This window comes from Thalassophryne amazonica, chromosome 5 (assembly GCF_902500255.1).
Source record: "Thalassophryne amazonica chromosome 5, fThaAma1.1, whole genome shotgun sequence".
Classification (NCBI taxonomy): Eukaryota; Metazoa; Chordata; class Actinopteri; order Batrachoidiformes; family Batrachoididae; genus Thalassophryne; species Thalassophryne amazonica.
This window is the reverse complement of record NC_047107.1, coordinates 37038551-37058339: the sequence shown is the minus strand read 5'-3', so window position 1 is coordinate 37058339 and position 19789 is coordinate 37038551. Positions and strand designations below refer to the sequence as shown.

The 19789-nt window shown below is 38.7% G+C and overlaps 1 protein-coding gene across 1 annotated transcript in view; it reads left to right on the top strand.

Moving 5' to 3' along the window:
• Nucleotides 1-12303, top strand: part of fam219ab (family with sequence similarity 219 member Ab) — a 41493-nt gene extending 29190 nt beyond the window's left edge. Inside the window, exon 6 of the mRNA XM_034170016.1 lies at nt 11993-12303. Coding sequence (XP_034025907.1) covers nt 11993-12151 — 159 coding nt within the window. The 3' untranslated portion in view covers nt 12152-12303. The remainder of the gene's footprint in view (nt 1-11992) is intronic.
• The last annotated feature ends 7486 nt before the right edge of the window (nt 12304-19789 follow it).

The window sequence follows — 19789 nt, the reverse complement described above, 5'->3', positions numbered from 1 at the left end:
TTTTTCCTGTGCCGCCGCACCGCGCCGGCTGCGTACCGATGCGCGGACCCGTCCGTACGTCTTTCATTAAAAAAAAAATCTCCTTTAACAGTGGAATATCCAGATAAAATGCTGAAACCGACTTCTTCTGAAACTTCTCTGTTCTCTCACGACGTCCTGGATCAATAGAGCCTGAAATGTGGAGGTTTTTCAGCTTGAAACAGGTGTTAGTTTTGGGGATGAAAATTTACAGGGTGATTCCATAATTTTTTCCTCAGAATTGAGTGATTCCATATTTTTTTTTTCCTCTGCTTGGTCTAAAAAAGTAACCGTTACTGACTGCCACAATCTTTTTTTCTTGATTTCTTATAGTGTTTCTTAAAGCCAGAAAGTTGCCATTTGAAATGACTTTAGTTTTGTGTCATGTCTGTGATCTGCTTTTTTTTCTACAAAATTAAACAACTGAATGAACATCCTCCGAGGCCGGTGATTCCATAATTTTTGCCAGGGGTTGTACACTTCCGTAGTCATATTGTATTCACTGGATAAGAAAAAAAAATAGACTCCTGATCTTGTAATTACAAGAAAAGAGCTCATAATTATGAGATCAGGTGTCTCCTGATCTTGTAAATATGAGATTGGGCACTCTCCCTCTCTCTCTCTTTGTGTGTGTGTGTGTGTATATATATATATATATATATATATATATATATATATATATATATATATATATATATATATATAATATGAAAGTGAGCGAGCCGTGGTAATGCTTCAGTTTCTGGCAAAGGTTTAGACTAGAGCCTGCACAAACATTCAAATAATTTGATGCTATTGTTCATATGTGGACATCATATAAAATCTCTGAATTCCACTATGAATTCCCTGATTTTTATTTATTTATTAATTTATTTTTTGATATGTAAAATTTGAAAGTTTAAAAAAAATGTAAATTACCTGTTTTATTTTTCTTTTTTCATTGTAGTTATTTTAAACACATGCAGGTGTTTGGATACTTCTGTCAGCATGGATGGATTATTTTCCCAAAGTTACTCCCATATTATTAATGTTAGCTGGTAAGCGTTAAGGAGCGGATTAGAAGAGCAGGTTGGTGGGGAGGAGGTTGAGCTGATTTTACCGCCCATCTCACACGATTACTTTCCTCTGCCGCAAATTTGAAGAGACAAATCAGTTGATCCACAGTCTCGCTTTGGGCGCCATCTAAATTGGTGCACACATCCTTCTTTAGTTCACATTTATTCACTCATTTGTTCACCTGCTGGCACTTTTCTTCATTTTCACGAGTGCTGGGAGGCACAGAGCCGCCTCTGTTTAAACCAAAACCATTTATGTCCATCCACATCCTTTATGTTAATTATGAAAATTTATACGCTTCCTGCAAGTGCGTGATTACATATTGTAGGCGCACCTGCACACAAATGCGTTTGAGACACAAAGCAGGAAACAAATTGAGTGAGTGTCTTCTTCCCCAAATCCTTTTCTGAATCTGGCCGCCAGTAATCACAGCGGTATATCCTGATGTCAATTTCTCTGAGGGATTTGTTTTGTTCCCGCCCTCCTCCTCCTGTATGTTTACATTTACAGCATCACCACTCTTGAAGCTACTGTGATGTATGAAAGCATGAACTGATGACAAAACATCAAGCAAATGTTTCATATTTATCTGATCAATCAAAAGAGCCACTTTGTTTTGCCTGTGTCATATCCCATAGACACATCTGCCACCTGCTGGATGGTTAGTGGGAGATAAATGATCGTAAATTAGTATGAACAGCTGGGGTTGATACTCCTAAACACTGGCTAGATTATGTGCTTGTCACTCCACTCAGCAAACAGACTACAACCACTGAGAGAAACACAAAGGGTACGATATAGGGCAAATATGAGATGAAATATGCAACATGATATAATTCCGGTGTTAAAGATTAGATAGAATCTGAGGATGGTGCCAAAACATATTGCAGATTTCTGATGGCTAACACAAAACACTGTTCTAGAATGTTTTTAAATCAGTTCTAAAAATTGTTTGAGTCTGTATCAAAAGGAAGAGGTCACGAGCTGTGCTGAGCAGGTGATTTGAAACAAGTTGATTTGATGTGAAAGATATTTATACACAGTTGAATGAGCTAGGATCACACAACAGTCAGCGTAGGGTCTATATGTATCTGAGAACATTTGTTGCTTTGGTTATTATTGAATATTTGTTACTATAGTTAATGGAATTATGTTTTGCATCACTGAGACATTTCTCGTATTTATGTCATAAGTTAGCCCGAGGAACAGGTTTGCTTTGTTTGATTTATTTGCTTGGTAATCTTTGAAATACTTATTGTGGTTTACAAATAATATATGTACTCCACCAGATTTATAACTTTTTAAGTGAGTCAGGGACCTACCAATCTACCTTTTTTCTCCGTATCTTCGGGTATTGATTTGAATATTTAAAGCCTGATTTATGAAAGATTTGTGTGCATTAAAAACATGACCAAACACCATAGTTTATGCAAAAAATTTGCATGCTGATTTACTGAGAGTGTACATTGAGGAGTGTGTCTTCCAAATACACAAAGTCCACTCTAAAAAATGAACCGCTGTCTCAACGAGAAAAAGTGATGTACCAATTTGCATATTTTTTTAAAGTTATTTCAACTTAACTAGAGAGGTTTTGTGGCATTAACTCAGTTGAAAGTTGAAATAACTAAGTTGCGATCAATTTTTCTTGTTGAGACAGCAGTTCCTTTCCTGAGTGTAGCATGTACTGTCCATTTAACATGGTTTGTTTCATCAGTGTACAATTTAGGGCAGGTGTTCTCAATCCAGTCCTCAAGGACCTCTGACCCTGCACATTTTCCATCTCTCCCTGCTCAGGCACAGGCTGATTTGCTAATTCAGGCGCACAGCCAATCAACTCCAAACAGACACCTGAATTAGCAAATCAGCTTGTGGCAGTCAGGGAGAGATGGAAAATGTATAGGTACGGGGGTGTTTGAGGGCCAGATAAAGAATCCCTGATTTAGGGTATGTCTACCCAAGTGTGTAAAATTATGAGAGATGAACATGCAATTAGGTGAAGTTTACAGATCCAACACAATTGCTCATGGCTAAAAGGAATTTCAGGGGCTGAAATTCCATCTGTAATTTTCCACATTTGAAAAATTGGTGCTCAGTTACCCAGTGATTCACAGTTAATGCAGACACACATGAATCTGATTCAGTATTGTTCCCTGTGAGCTGTTTGGATATGCATTTCTTTATTTTCACTCAATAGTCTTCTTTAACACAGAAAACAGTATGATTAAACATTCATTTATAGTGGTCTATTTTTAATGAAAAAAAAATCCACTGCTTAAATAAAATTAAATGTGACATATATCATGTCTGTCTGTGTAATAGAAATGTAAGTTGTAAGTCCTGTGCACATCTGTCTGCCATAGTACAGCAGTCAGGACCATGGACAGCTCTGTGGACAGAATGAACAGCAGCTGTGGATACATAAAGCATACGCAGATGTTTCTCAAACCATATTGCATCCGAGACAATTATGTGAAAATCTGGTAAAAGTAAGTCCCTTCGGCTGCTCCATTGTTTGCACTTGGGGTCGCCACAGCAAATCCAAGGTGGATCTGCATGTTGAATTGGCACAAGTTTTACGCCGGATGCCCTTCCTGATGCAACGCCACATTACATGGAGAAATGTGGCAGGGGTGGGATTTGAACCCGGAACCTTCTGAACTGAAACCAAGCGCATTAACCACTTGGCCACCACCCCTGCCTATGTGAAAATCTGGTGTTAATATATTTATATTAACACTAGATTGAAATGCACCCTATTGTGCACATTTCAATCAATCAATCAATCAATTTTTTATATAGCGCCAAATCACAACAAACAGTTGCCCCAAGGCGCTTTATATTGTAAGGCAAGGCCATACAATAATTATGTAAAACCCCAACGGTCAAAACGACCCCCTGTGAGCAAGCACTTGGCTACAGTGGGAAGGAAAAACTCCCTTTTAACAGGAAGAAACCTCCAGCAGAACCAGGCTCAGGGAGGGGCAATCCGCTGCTGGGACTGGTTGGGGCTGAGGGAGAGAACCAGGAAAAAGACATGCTGTGGAGGGGAGCAGAGATCGATCACTAATGATTAAATGCAGAGTGGTGCATACAGAGCAAAAAGAGAAAGAAACAGTGCATCATGGGAACCCCCCAGCAGTCTACGTCTATAGCAGCATAACTAAGGGATGGTTCAGGGTCACCTGATCCAGCCCTAACTATAAGCTTTAGCAAAAAGGAAAGTTTTAAGCCTAATCTTAAAAGTAGAGAGGGTGTCTGTCTCCCTGATCTGAATTGGGAGCTGGTTCCACAGGAGAGGAGCCTGAAAGCTGAAGGCTCTGCCTCCCATTCTACTCTTACAAACCCTAGGAACTACAAGTAAGCCTGCAGTCTGAGAGCGAAGTGCTCTATTGGGGTGATATGGTACTACGAGGTCCCTAAGATAAGATGGGACCTGATTATTCAAAACCTTATAAGTAAGAAGAAGAATTTTAAATTATATTCTAGAATTAACAGGAAGCCAATGAAGAGAGGCCAATATGGGTGAGATATGCTCTCTCCTTCTAGTCCCCGTTAGTACTCTAGCTGCAGTATTTTGAATTAACTGAAGGCTTTTTAGGGAACTTTTAGGACAACCTGATAATAATGAATTACAATAGTCCAGCCTAGAGGAAATAAATGCATGAATTAGTTTTTCAGCATCACTCTGAGACAAGACCTTTCTAATTTTAGAGATATTGCATAAATGCAAAAAAGCAGTCCTACATATTTGTTTAATATGCGCTTTGAATGACATATCCTGATCAAAAATGACTCCAAGATTTCTCACAGTATTACTAGAGGTCAGGGTAATGCCATCCAGAGTAAGGATCTGGTTAGACACCATGTTTCTAAGATTTGTGGGGCCAAGTACAATAACTTCAGTTTTATCTGAGTTTAAAAGCAGGAAATTAGAGGTCATCCATGTCTTTATGTCTGTAAGACAATCCTGCAGTTTAGCTAATTGGTGTGTGTCCTCTGGCTTCATGGATAGAAAAAGCTGGGTATCATCTGCGTAACAATGAAAATTTAAACAATACTGTCTAATAATACTGCCTAAGGGAAGCATGTATAAAGTGAATAAAAGTGGTCCTAGCACAGAACCTTGTGGAACTCCATAATTAACTTTAGTCTGTGAAGAAGATTCCCCATTTACATGAACAAATTGTAATCTATTAGACAAATATGATTCAAACCACCGCAGCGCAGTGCCTTTAATACCTATGGCATGCTCTAATCTCTGTAATAAAATTTTATGGTCAACAGTATCAAAAGCAGCACTGAGGTCTAACAGAACAAGCACAGAGATGAGTCCACTGTCCGAGGCCATAAGAAGATCATTTGTAACCTTCACTAATGCTGTTTCTGTACTATGATGAATTCTAAAACCTGACTGAAACTCTTCAAATAGACCTTTGAAGATCATCACCATAAGCTGACAGTTTAAGGTGAGCAGTGCTGAAACTGGATGTGTGCCAAACACTGCGCACTTCCTGTGACAAACTATTTTCAAAGCACATTCATTTTAGCATTGGTAAATTTTATTTTTTTTTAAATGCTTATTAAGGGTCTGCTCCTTTCTCTGCCCCTGACCAAGGCAGCGTCTCCACATCTGCAGTTGGTCCCTGGGTGTCGGACTGTGACTGCCCACTGCTCCGAGTGGTTGGATTGTGTTTAATTGCAATTGGGATGAGTTAGATGCAGTGGGCAAATTTCATCGGATGTACAGTATGTACAATGACAATAAAGGCTGTTCTTCTTCTAAACAACATTAAAATTTAGTTAATAGGTACAACCCCAATGCAATGAAGTTGGGACATTGTGTGAAATTAAATAAAAACAGAACACAATAATTTGCAAATCCTCTTCAACCTATATTCAGTTGAATACACCACAAAGACAAGATATTTAATGTTCAAACTGATAAACTTTGTTTTTGTGCAAATATTTGCTCATTTTGAAATGGATGCCTGCAACACCTTTCAAAAAAGCTGGGACAGTGGGATGTTTACCACTGTGTGACATCACCTTTCCTTCTGACAACACTCAATAAGCGTTTGGGAACTGAGGACACTAATTGTGAGTGTCATGATTGGGTATAAGAGGAGCGTCCCCAAAAGGCTCAGCTGTTCACAAGCAAAGATGGTGCAAGGATCACCACTTTGTGAACAACTGTGTGAAAAAATAGTCCAGCAGCTTAAGAACAATGTTTCTCAACGTTCAATTGCAAGGAATTTAGGGATTCCATGATCTACAGGCCGTAATATAATCAGAAGATTCAGAGAATCTGGAGAACTTTCTACACGTAAGCGGCAAGGCCGAAAGCCAACATTGAATGCCTGTGACCTTCGATCCCTCAGGTGGCACTGCATTAAAAACTGACATCATTGTGTAAAGGATCTTACCGCGTGGGCTCAAGAACACTTCAGAAAACCATTGTCAGTTAACACAGTTCATCGCTACATCTACAAGTGCAAGTTAAAACTCTACCATGCAAAACGAAAGCCATACATCAACAACATCCAGAAACGCCGCCACCTTTTCTGGGCCCGAGCTCATTTGAAATGGACAGAGGCAAAGTGGAAAAGTGTGCTGTGGTCTGATGAGTCCACATTTCAAACTGTTTTTGGAAATCATGGACAATGTGTCCTCTGGACAAAAGAGGAAAAAATCCATCCAGATTGTTACCAGCGCAAAGTTCAAAAGTTCAAAATAACAATAAATAACTTGGAACAAACTCCAAAAGGATCTGAAATTAACTGATCCTGTGACTTTGGGTGAATTTAAATCTCTTTTGAAGGAACGTGAAACTAACACTATTGGACATTGTGACTGCTTCTAGTACATGCTGAATTTCACTGTGGTTTTTAATGGTCTTAATTGTTTTACTCTTGTGTGAAATTGTGTTTGATTGTTGTCTTGTCTCATCGCTGTAACAATGTTTTGGCTGCTGTCTTGGCCAGGTCACTCTTGGAAAAGAGATGTCAATCTCAATGAGTTTTTTACCTGGGTAAATAAAGGAAATGAAAATAAATGAAAAGCCAGCATCTGTGATGGTAAGGGAGTGTGTTAGTGCCCATGGCATGATCAATGCTGAAAGGTACGTCCAGGTTTTGGAGCAACACATGCTGCCATCCAAGCAACATCTTTTTTAGGGACGTCCCTGCTTATTTCAGCAAGATAATGCCAAGCCACATTCTGCACGTTACAACAGTGTGGCTTTGTAGTAAAAGAGTGCGGGTACCTGCCTGCAGTCCAGACCTGTCGCCCATTGAAAATGTGTGGCGCATTATGAAGCGCAAAATACGACAATGGAGACCCCGGACTGTTGAACAACTGAAGTCGTACATCAAGCAAGAATGGGAAAGAATTCTACCTACAAAGCTTCAACAATTAGTGTCCTCAGTTCCCAAACACTTATTGAGTGTTGTTAGAAGGAAAGGTGATGTAACACAGTGGTAAACATACCACTGTCCCAGCTTTTTTGAAACGTGTTGCAGGCATCCATTTCAAAATGAGCAAATATTTGCACATAAACAATAAAGTTATCAGTTTAAACATTAGATAACTTGTCTTTTTGGTGTATTCAATTGAATATAGGTTGAAGAGGATTTGCAAATCATTGTATTCTGTTATTATTTACATTTTCCTTAATGTCCCAACTTCATTGGAATTGGGGTTGTATCTTCGTCTTGTGTTGAGCATGGCCAGTGTTGGGCACAGCTAACCAAAACGTTAGCTTCGATAACCATTAATCCGATAATTGAAAACTTATCTTTCATGACACTAAACAGATAAACTGCTAAAACATTTATCTTTATTACAGATAACCAATAACTTTTAGTTTGGATTTGGACGCGGCCACATCAAGTTACACTGTCGGCTTCTGATAAACCAGTTTCATTTTAAGCGCCGCAGGGGCTGCTGGGTAAATTCAAGGATCGCAAACACTAAAAGAACGCAGGAAAATTTAATGAATAAAAAATAAAACCCCAAACACTGTCATCATCTTTCAAAAGCAGTAAAACACAGTATTCGAAGTCACAGTTTATCTCGGTATTAGATACACCGTCATTTCCAAACTAAAAGCTGCTGCTTTTTTCACACGCTTTGAACCCTGCGGCTTAAACAACTGAAATACGTCCATTAATGCATTGATTGGCAGAGTAAAAGACACACATAGTAAATATAAATTCTTACCTGTTAGTTTCAGTGGTGTTCATTAAATTCTGAAGAAATAATCCACATAAAGCGTCCTGATTATCCAAAACGGTGTCTAAGAAAAGTCCCTCTGTAACACAGCTGCGCTGTGAGATCTCCTCTCGCCTACCATCTTGGCGATTAAATTATGCCATCAGCCACAAAGAAATAAAATGTTAAAATTAGTCCATTTTGTTTCTGTGTCAAGCGCATGGTAACACTCGCTGTAACGTCCAAAGTAAACCTGAACTACACTACCCACAATGCCCCCTGCGTCGACTGGCCAATCACATTTTGCGCTTAATGATGACATCATCAGCAAGCGGCAGCCACAAACACACAACAGATGGACTAAAATGTTTGATTTTAGGGTTTACAAACATTTTGGACCATTAAACTTTGCTCACTTTACCAGCAAAAAAAAAAAAAAAAATGTTAGCGGACTGAAAGTTATCAGAACTAAATTTATCGGAAGGTCTGCTGATGGTTTTAATAGTTATCTGAAAAGCTGATCCGCTAGCAAAAACATTAGCTTTGATAATTATAGGTTATCAGATTAGCTGAACTGTGTCCACCACTGTGCATGGGTAATTGAATTTCATCTTGCGCTTACAGTCTTTAACACATGCAGAATCCTCATTTACATGCGGCTATCTGTCATGTTACCACCTGCTGTCATGTATGCAATTAGCCTTTCTAAATCACCCACAGCCCAAGCGTTTAGAATGTGCACAAGATTTAGAACTTGCTATATGGAATTTTAGCAAATCAGGCCCTGAGAGTCAAATTATTTTCCACGAACCAAGAACTGGTCTGATACCACAGCATTATCATGATTTACAGTCACCCAGCATGATGCGTGACGTTCAAATGAGGTGAGGTTTCGGTCAAGATTTAGTCATGTAATGGAATCACATCAGCTAAAAGTCACAAAAATGTCACAAATTGAACTCATGACTTATTAGTGACATCTTTGTCGATCATACTGTGACATCCATACATGACATCTAAGCATAGCAAGATTAGTTGTTTTTGTATTTTATTTTATTTTACCAAATGATAAGGAATTGGGAAATGTAGTAGACAGTGCATCATTCTTGTGGGGAAAAAAAGGGCAGGAATATTGTAGAAAGGGAAGCAGGGGTCTGTTATTGGAAGCCTTGCAAACACCCTATGTAAAAGCACCGTTGCATTTGGGTTGAAGTTTAATGTTGCCACAACATCATTCCATGGGCTCCTATGTTAACACAAATTTCAAGATCACCAAACATATACATTTCTAATGTCATTCAGTGTAATTTCTACTGCTTTTATCTGCAACATTTTTCATGGGTAAATAAATGGTAAATGGACTGCATTTATATAGTGCTCTTCCATCTGCATCAGACGCTCAAAGCACTTTACAATTATGCCTCACATTCACCCATTCACACAAACACACTCACACACTGATGTCAGGGTGTTGCCATGCAAGGTACTCACTTCACACCGGGGGCAAGTAGGGATTAAGGACCTTGCCCAAGGGCCCTTAGTGATTTTTCCGATCAGGCTGGGATTTCAATTGAGGATCCTCTGGTCTCAAGCCCAACGCTTAACCACTAGCCCCCCCCCCCCCCCCCCCCCAAAAAAAAAAATCATTCAGTCACTACTCAAAAGTTCATGACCATAGGTGAGCACATGAGCTTAAATTGACTGGTAAAGCAAGAGTCTCGCCTTCTGGCTCAGGTCTATCTTCACTGTGATGCACGACTTGGAGCAATAACTCTCCCTTGATGGAAAAGGGACTATCCATCCAACAGAGGACCATGGTCTCAGATTTGGTGGTGCTGCTCCACATGCTAATTGTTTCACATTTGGTCTCAAACCTGCCCAGTGCGCAGAGGTCACAGTCTGATAATGCCTATAAAACCAGAAGTCAAATCAAGTCATTGCGTCACAGTGATGTACATGTCTTTAGGTCCTTGGCCGTTGAGATTGAGAGACACCTAGGAAGAGCTTATGGAGTCATGAGGTCACTGGACAGAGGTGTTTAGTGATGCCGCTATCTTTGCAGGTGAAAGAAGGTTCATGTCTTTAGGGTCCTAGTGCTACCTCCTTGCTGTATGGTCATGGGACTTGGAGACTAACCAGTGAGCTTAGGTGACAACTGGATGTCTTTGGTAGTAGGTGTCTTTGAAGGACTCGGGTACTTCTGGAATGACACTGAATCAAATGAGCGGCTACTAAGAGAGGCTAACATGACGACTATCACTTGCATTGTGAGGGAGCATCGGCGTCAACATTTTGGCCGTGTGGGGCGCTTCTTTGTGCCTGATCCAACACGCAGGTGCCTGAGTGATGACAACCCCAGTAGCTAGAGAAGGCCAAGGCGACACCCACGTTTTACCTGGCTGCTGCAGATAGATGGTTACTATAGAAATGTAGGAGGGGACCGGTTGTCTTCCTGGATGGTTGACATCCAAAACCCAAGGCGGTTCTGTGGTGTTGTGCATGCGGCAAAGCAGTGTATTCTCCCAGACTTAATTTGACTTGACTTGGCTTAGTGTGATTCCTCTATAACTGGCACATACTTGTGTATCCCCTTTTTTAAAGATGGGGCCACCACCCCAGTTTATCAATCCACCGGTGCTGTGCCTGACTTCCATGCAACATTCTACAGGCACGTTACCCATGACAACCCAACAAGATCCGGAAACTTCAGGATTTTAGGGTGAATCTTGCCACTTGGAAGATAGCACCAGATCTGCCCGGGTTTTTCTGTCCCTGGCCCCCACGAAAAAAAATAACTGTAAACACTGTTAACCAACAAAAAACGAAGGGGAAAAAAGGAAAAAGACATTGTTAGCTAATATGCCAGGAGCAAAATGGATAAATTTTTAGTGCATAAATCTACCAGTGAGAAGACAGAGTTTGGGGCAACCAAAAAAAAGAAGAAAGTAGAAGATGATCTTAGCTTGCTCTCCACAGTGCATCCACATATCAGCCGCCTGTGCATGTCAAAGGCCCAGACTCATTGCTCACACGAAACACGAGGTGAGACTAGATGAGACTAAATATGTATAAAAGTTTAATTAATACTATTTATGTTAAAATGTTAGTTATGTCAGACATTTAAAAACACAGATGTTTAAATGTAAAAAAAGCATGTTTAAAATATGACAAAAGGTAAAAATAGAAGAATAGAAAGGTTTTAAAAACATGTTTCAAATGTTTAAAAAAGGGTGTAAAATGTGTGAAAGAATAGAAAGTTCTTTAAAAATATCTTTAAAATATTTACAAAGGATGTAAAATGTGTAAATGCATAGACAGTTCCTTAAAAACACATAAATATATTTAAAATGTGTTTAACATGTGTAAAAAAATAAAAAGATACACACGAAGATGTTGAAATTGTGTGTATGTGTGTCGTGGGGGGGGCATTCATTTGTTCTCTATAATATAACAATCACCCACCCCCCCCACCCCTGTGAAATTTTGTTGAGCTCCATCCATTTAATTACAAGATCACTTCGACAGGAGAGAACATCACATAATGTGTAACATGCCATAAAACTATTTGTATTTGTTTTTCAGTCACACAGATCTTTTGGCTTATTTGCTGGATTTCCACCTCGTTTCCTCAGATACACATAAGCTCTTTTTATGCATCTCATCACAGCTATCGTTCTTGTTTTCTCCTCCTCTTTCTTCCTTCTTTCAGCAAATTAACCAGGATCTGAACATCCAGCTGCTGAAGGACGGCTACCGTCTGGACGAGATCCCAGACGACGAGGACTTGGACCTGATCCCACCCAAATCCGTCAACCCTACCTGCATGTGCTGCCAGGCAACTTCCTCCACTACCTGTCAAATACAGTAACCCAACCCCCTTTGACCCTTCTGCCTTTCCCACATGACGTACCCCCCCCCCCCCCGATCTTCATGTGCTGTGAGTTTGCTTGCAGTGACAATGCAAACAATGACAGAATACTATAATTAAGTGCTTTGACGATAGTAACTAATAATCAGATGAACGTTGGGTTTGATGGAGAGGAAGTTGGAAATTGTAGTGATGGTTTCCTCCTATGGTAGGATTTGTGACACATTAAAAATGTCAGTTGATACTGTTAATAAGAAACATTTCCCCAAATATTACCATATGACTTCTGCTTATTTAATTTCTGTGTTGTTGCTGTTTTTTTTATTGTTTGTTTTTTAATATAACTACTTCACTTATGATCCAAAAGATCTGCATGATTGTATGTATTGAGGAGGATTTGACATCTCTGCTGCTGTATTTATTGCACTGTACAGTTAAGTGGCAAAGATCCATCATCGTTTTCTTTGTTTTTTTTTTTCCCACCACTTTCATGCTCTTTTTGCTTTTGACATGTTTGACAGTGAATTTGACAAATGATTATGTGAACATTGAATTTCAGAGGAACAAAGTTTCATAGAAGTAGCTATTCCAATTTTTCTTTATTCTCTACTGTGAAATCCTGTTTTGTCACCGATATTGTTTAGAGCAGGGGTCTCAAACTCAACTCATCTGGGGTCCAGGTGCCAGGTTCTTCTCTCCTTGCACCACCACATCATTGGGTTAAAAAAAAGAGGAAAAAAAAGTCAGAGCAACAGGTCCTTTTAAGCAGTAAACTGGGTCAGACATCATCAGTCACTTGTTTTAGTGCTGCAGATTACTTGCATACATCAACATTTTTTGAATAATCTCTTGGATCATCTCCTTAATCCAGGTCCACTGGACACTATAATTGTTTCTTGCATGTTCCACTTTGATGCCAAATATCATTAAAATTGGTTCAGCAGTTTGACATGGCTCTTTGCTGGAGGTTCACAAGATAAAAAACAAAGAAGAAGCAAAAACATACCTTGTAAAACTGGAAAATGAGTTAGAATATGACGTAAATTCTAGTAAGTCAATAATTATCACAGAGATATTTTGAAGATTCAGTAGTGCAGTATAAACATTGAAGGGTCTAGATCATGTGCCATAAAGGGCCGAGACACTGCAGGTTTTCCGTGCAACCAATCGCCTCAGCAGGTGATTTCTTTAAAGATCAGGTGTTTCAGCAGGTGATTTCATTGACAACCAGGTGTTTATGTTCAGACCAGAAGCTCATCAGCAACCCACCTGCTGAGGTGATTGGTTACACGGAAAACCTGCAGTATCTCGGCCCTCGACGCCCACCCCTGGTCTAGATTGTAATAGACAGGAAAAATAAATCTGTAAAGCATTATTTAAAATAAGTAAAAAATATCTAGCTACAGAATAAACATTGTTTTTGTCAAAATTTCTTGATATACTTGACATACTGTAATCTAAGTAAGAATCCATCTTGACAGACCAAAGTTTGAGTTTGCTGCTTTTATTGCCAGATTATTTTTACGAAAAAAAAGTTTACTCAACAGAATCATACTCGAGCATAGTTTGCAACCAAACCTTTAACTCCTCTGCACTCTTTCACAGTTGCATCATTTGACAAAAATGGTTTTTCAAAAACAAAAAAAAAAATGTTGAAAAGCTAACACTTTGATGTTAATAGGTCCCAGCCTAATATTGCATATTGTGTTTATTACTGCATTCTTGAGTTTTATGATTAATTAGAACATCTATTGCTGGTGGTTTTGTTAAATTGGTATAGAGACTATTTAAACGAATGTGACCTAATGTCTGTGTTGGCTTTTTATAAACTGGTGTATTAGGAAAAAAAATACACAGAGCAACATATTTCTTCCGACATTGACACATAACATAATGACCATAACCATCGACCACATCCTAGCTCTGTGAGTAATCACTGTATACAAGTGTGAATATCGGCAGTGCTTCTTTGCAGCCTTTGATTTGTACAAGGAGTTTGGCTGAGATGTTCTTGGGACATCCTTGGAATTTGTGCAATTTCCCCAAGAGGGATCCTGGACATCATAGCCAGCCTACGCACAGGTTTTGTGATTGCTGTACGAAGCAATATTGGTATTTGTCAGGGAATGCTTGCATGGACTTGTCAATGCCTGCATGGACTTGGTGTTGGGTAGGGTTGTGAAAACCAGCAGCTTAGGTGACTTTCTTGGCAAGGAATGGTTTTATGACATTGATGTCACCTTATAACACTTGAGAAGATGAGTGAAGAATCAGAGTGTCAGATTTTCTAGTTGTCCTAGATCAAGATTAAGATCCAGGCTTTCATTGACTTCTTGGACTTGACCATCAGAAGTATGTCTATATGTGGTGAAAGTCTCAAACCTGTAGGCATATTGATTTATCAGGTGGCATTCATGTCTCTGGGTCCTCGACCTTTGAGCTGCCTGGGAAGATCTTATGGAGGTATGCAGTCACTGGACAGAGGTGTTTGATGATGCTGATAACTTTGGAGAATAATGAAGGTCCAAGTCTATTTTGGGTCCTGATGCTCATCCTACGCCCGCTAAGCTAGTTTGCGGCATGCAGCTGTCACGGTTGCCAGGTGACAAGACGTAATGACACAACATCGAAACGCTCTATAGGCCACCGTTTCATTTCAGAACGGTTTGTTTTGGCCTCCACTGTCTGAAAGGCTGAATCCTCAAAAGTTTCATGAGGCGCAACCTTTTGAAAAGTGCAAACCCTGAATTGGGACCAAGCTTTTATCCACTGTAAGACTTTTTGCCATGGCGAGTGAAGTACATCATGAGTGGCTCAAATTAACATCTCTGTGTAATTTACTAAAACATATTAAGTGTTATGCTCAGTTATATGTGAAGTGAGAGATCATTTTCCTCCCAGTATTGCTAGAACATCAAATGATTAATCTAAAACTAAAGTTTGTACTAAATTCAAAATATTGTGTAAATACAGGTCAGATTTATTTATATAAATTCTAAATCTGACAGATTATATCTGATGTGGACACCAGGAGGGGAGTATGAGACCCTGGAAGTTTTACTTTTATTTTTTTGTTATATCTGTCTCCTCAGTCCTACAGATCAGTGTGTTTTATTTGAAATAACCCATGAAAATATGGACAACTTTTTATCGTAATGCCATGATTTCTGTCGAACAGAGGTCAGAGTCACTTTGGGCTGCATTCCTCTCAGAATTTTGCATTTCAGCAGTTTATGGTGTTAACAGACTTGCATCGCAGAGCCCTATGATCACTGGACACTACACTTCCAGTGTTTAGACCTTTTCTCGAATGTTCACAAGCTGCCCTGCATGCACAAAAGTGCCGACGGGAAGACAAGTGAAATGCTGTCTATTCTTCTCTATAATAGGTTGGAAATCATTTTGTAATGGCAGCACCACAGACCACTGACTGATATCCTTTATTAAAAGCCTTCTCTCTATTACATCAGCTGATTATTTGCTATTAGAGTATGCCTTAAATACAGAGACGCTAAAAAGACGTATATCTATTGCCATTGTTTATTTAAAAGAGCATTTGCTAACTTTGAATTTTTTTTTTTTACATTTAGACACGGGTGATGTTTTATTTTTCCTTTTTATTATTATTGTAAACACTTCCATTACAATATTTAACAATGTTAATGTTATGTGTAGTGTATGAAAATAATAAACACGAAGCTAATGAACACATGCTGTTTCTTGCTGTGCTATGTTTCAACGTCGGGCTCTATTTTTAGATGTTTTAGAATTTGTATTTTTACTCGGGACAAAAACCATTTTTAATCAGCACAGTATTGATTTACAAGAGCAATCAGAGATTTCTGACATCCACCAGTCTGGATCACCTCTGAAATTCAGTGGGGTTTTCCATGCCCTAATATCTATCCATGATGCAAATTTGGTCAGAATCCATGAAGTAGTTTTAACATAATCCTTCAAAAGCTATATGAAGTGAAATCTTGATCCAGAAACTGGATCTGGATCACCTCCAAAATTGAGTGAGCTTCCACCCCCTAATATGTATCTGTGGTGAAAATTGGGTGAGAATCTGTGAAGTAATTTTGACGTAATCCTTCAAAACCTATATAAAGTGAAATCTTGATCTAGAATTCAGATCTGGATCACCTCCAAAATTCAGTGGAGTCTTCCATGCGCTAATATTTATCTGTGGTGCAGATTTGGTCAGAATTCGTGAAGTAATTTTGATGTAAACCTTCAAAGCCTGTATAAAGTGACATCTTGGTCCACAACCTGGATCACCTCCAAAATTCTGTGGAGTCTTCCACACCCTAATATCTGTCTGTGGTGAAAATTTCATCAAAATCAGTGCAGTAGTTTTGACGTAATCTTTCAAAGCCTATATAAAGTGACATCTTGATCCAGAATCTGGATTACCTCCAAAATTCAGTCGAGTCTTCCATACCCTAATATCTGTGGTGAAAATCTGTGCAGTAGTTTTGAAGTAATCCTTAAAAGCCTATCAAGTGAGATTGTGAGGGAGAATCCGGATCACCTCCAAAATTCATGCCCTTCCATGCCCTAATACGTATGTATCTGTGGTGCAAAATTGGTGAGAATCCATGAAGTAGTTTTGATGTAATCCTTCAAAATCTACAACCCCTGGCAAAAATTATGGAATCACCGGCCTCGGAGGATGTTCATTCAGTTGTTTAATTTTGTAGAAAAAAAGAAGATCACAGACATGACACAAAACTAAAGTCATTTCAAATGGAAACTTTCTGGCTTCAAGAAACACTATAAGAAATCAAGAAAAAAAATTGTGGCAGTCAGTAACGATTACTTTTTTAGACCAAGCAGAGGGAAAAAAAATATGGACTCACTCAATTCTGAGGAATAAATTATGGAATCACCCTGTAAATTTTCATCCCCAAAACTAACACCTGCATCAAATCAGATCTGCTCATTAGTCTGCATCTAAAAAGGAGTGATCACACCTTGGAGAGCTGTTGCACCAAGTGGACTGACATGAATCATGGCTCCAACACGAGAGATGTCAATTGAAACAAAGGAGAGGATTATCAAACTCTTAAAAGAAGATAAATCATCACGCAATGTTGCAAAAGATGTTGGTTGTTCACTGTCAGCTGTGTCTAAACTCTGGACCAAATACAAACACCATGGGAAGGTTGTTAAAGGCAAACATACTGGTAGACCAAGGAAGACATCAAAGCGTCAAGACAGAAAACTTAAATATGTCTCAAAAATCGAAAATGCACAACAAAACAAATGAGGAACGAATGGGAGGAAACTGGAGTCAACGTCTGTGACCAAACTGTAAGAAACCGCCTAAAGGAAATAGGATTTACATACAGAAAAGCTAAACGAAAGCCTTCATTAACACCTAAACAGAAAAAACAAGGTTACAATGGGCTAAGGAAAAGCAATCGTGGACTGTGGATGACTGGATGAAAGTCATATTCAGTGATGGATCTCGAATCTGCATTGGGCAAGGTGATGATGCTGGAACTTTTGTTTGGTGCCGTTCCAGTGAGATTTATAAAGATGACTGCCTGAAGAGAACATGTAAATTTCCACAGTCATTGATGATATGGGGCTGCATGTCAGGTAAAGGCACTGGGGAGATGGCTGTCATTACATCATCAATAAATGCACAGGTTTACGTTGATATTTTGGACACTTTTCTTATCCCATCAATTGAAAGGATGTTTGGGGATGATTAAATCATTTTTCAAGATAATGCATCTTGCCATAGAGCAAAAACTGTGAAAACATTCTTTGCAAAAAGACACATAGGGTCAATGTCATGGCCTGCAAATAGTCCGGATCTTAATCCAATTGAAAATCTTTGGAAGTTGAAGAAAATGGTCCATGACAAGGCTCCAACCTGCAAAGCTGATCTGGCAACAGCAATCAGAGAAAGTTGGAGCCAGATTGATGAAGAATACTGTTTGTCACTCATTAAGTCCATGCCTCAGAGACTGCAAGCTGTTATAAAAGCCAGAGGTGGTGCAACAAAATACTAGTGATGTGTTGGAGCGTTCTTTTGTTTTTCATGATTCCATAATTTTTTCCTCAGAATTGAGTGATTCCATATTTTTTTCCCTCTGCTTGGTCTAAAAAAGTAACCGTTACTGACCGCCACAATTTTTTTTTTCCTGATTTCTTATAGTGTTTCTTAAAGCCAGAAAGTTGCCATTTGAAATGACTTTAGTTTTGCGTCATGTCTGTGATCTGCTTTTTTTCTACAAAATTAAACAACTGAATGAACATCCTCCGAGGCCGGTGATTCCATAATTTTTGCCAGGGGTTGTATATAAAGTGTAATCTTGATCCAGACCACCTTCAAAATTTAATGGAGTCTTCCATGGCTTAATATCTATCTGTGATGAAAATGTCATCAATTTCAGCAGTAATTTTGATGTAATCTTGTTAACAGACAGACAAATAAACACCGATTACATCTTGTAGCAATAATGTAGCTGTATGGACAAGCTAAGAATACTCACAGTAAACTGTCAGAAGTGTCTAGTATTGAGAGGATCATTCCTGCTGCGTTAAATGTGTATGTTTACCTGTAAAGCTTTATAAAAGGTACAATTAGTGTACCTATGAGGCTCACCGGCAGTCAACTTGTAAATAACTCATTCGATAACAGTACTGCTGAAAGGACTGGGAGGCTAAGGTAAGCAGCTAACTGCATAACCAGCCACTTAAAGGTTTATTTACATTTAGTGAGACAAACATGCACACTCACCTCCACAGGGATCCTCTCCATGCTAACAGAAACATCTAATGACATATTCACTACTTCACTGGTGACAAGAAGCAATTAAGTGTACTTATGTTATGTAGTTGGTTTGCCCGTGATGGAGCTTGCCCCTTGAAATCAAAACTGAATCATTTAAAATAATTTTGTCCCGATAAAAAAGATGAACCCAAAATGTCTAAAAATAGAGCCCAGGTTGAAATATACTAGGGTTCCCTGTTGATTAGAGCCTTCAAATACAGAGAGTTTCAAATAATACATTAATAAATATAAAACCTTTTGAGCAATTATAGATTTATTGTGATCCACAGTCCCTGATTTACAGCACTTGAAGACATAAAAAGGCACCAACACATGAAAATATAATATAGCTGTTAACCATAGCCAACTTTTATTCTATATGGAAATTTTAATGCATTATGTGATGAGTATAAAAAATTAAAACTACTTTGCTTTTTCATAGTGAACAAGATCGCTCATCCCTGTAGTAGAACTATCAAATTATCAATACAAGATTATCAGACAAATTAGGGAAAAAACCCAACAACAAAAAAACAACTATATATATATATATATATATATATATATATATATATATATATATGCTACATGCTGGACCTCACAAACAAGTCAGTTTAGCTAAAACACAAGTTAAATGAAATGTTATGCCTCAACTTCACCAATAGGGGGCGAAATATTCACATGAATTCACGTCACATTTCCTGATTTAACAGAACTGGAACTGCTGGTGTAGTAGACTTAATTGCGGATGTCAACATGAATAATCTGATCATAATCAAATAGTGTTTTGAAAGAATAATAATGTAGAAATGCCTAAAAGGCACTGGCTTCTATTTTTAGTCAGTTAA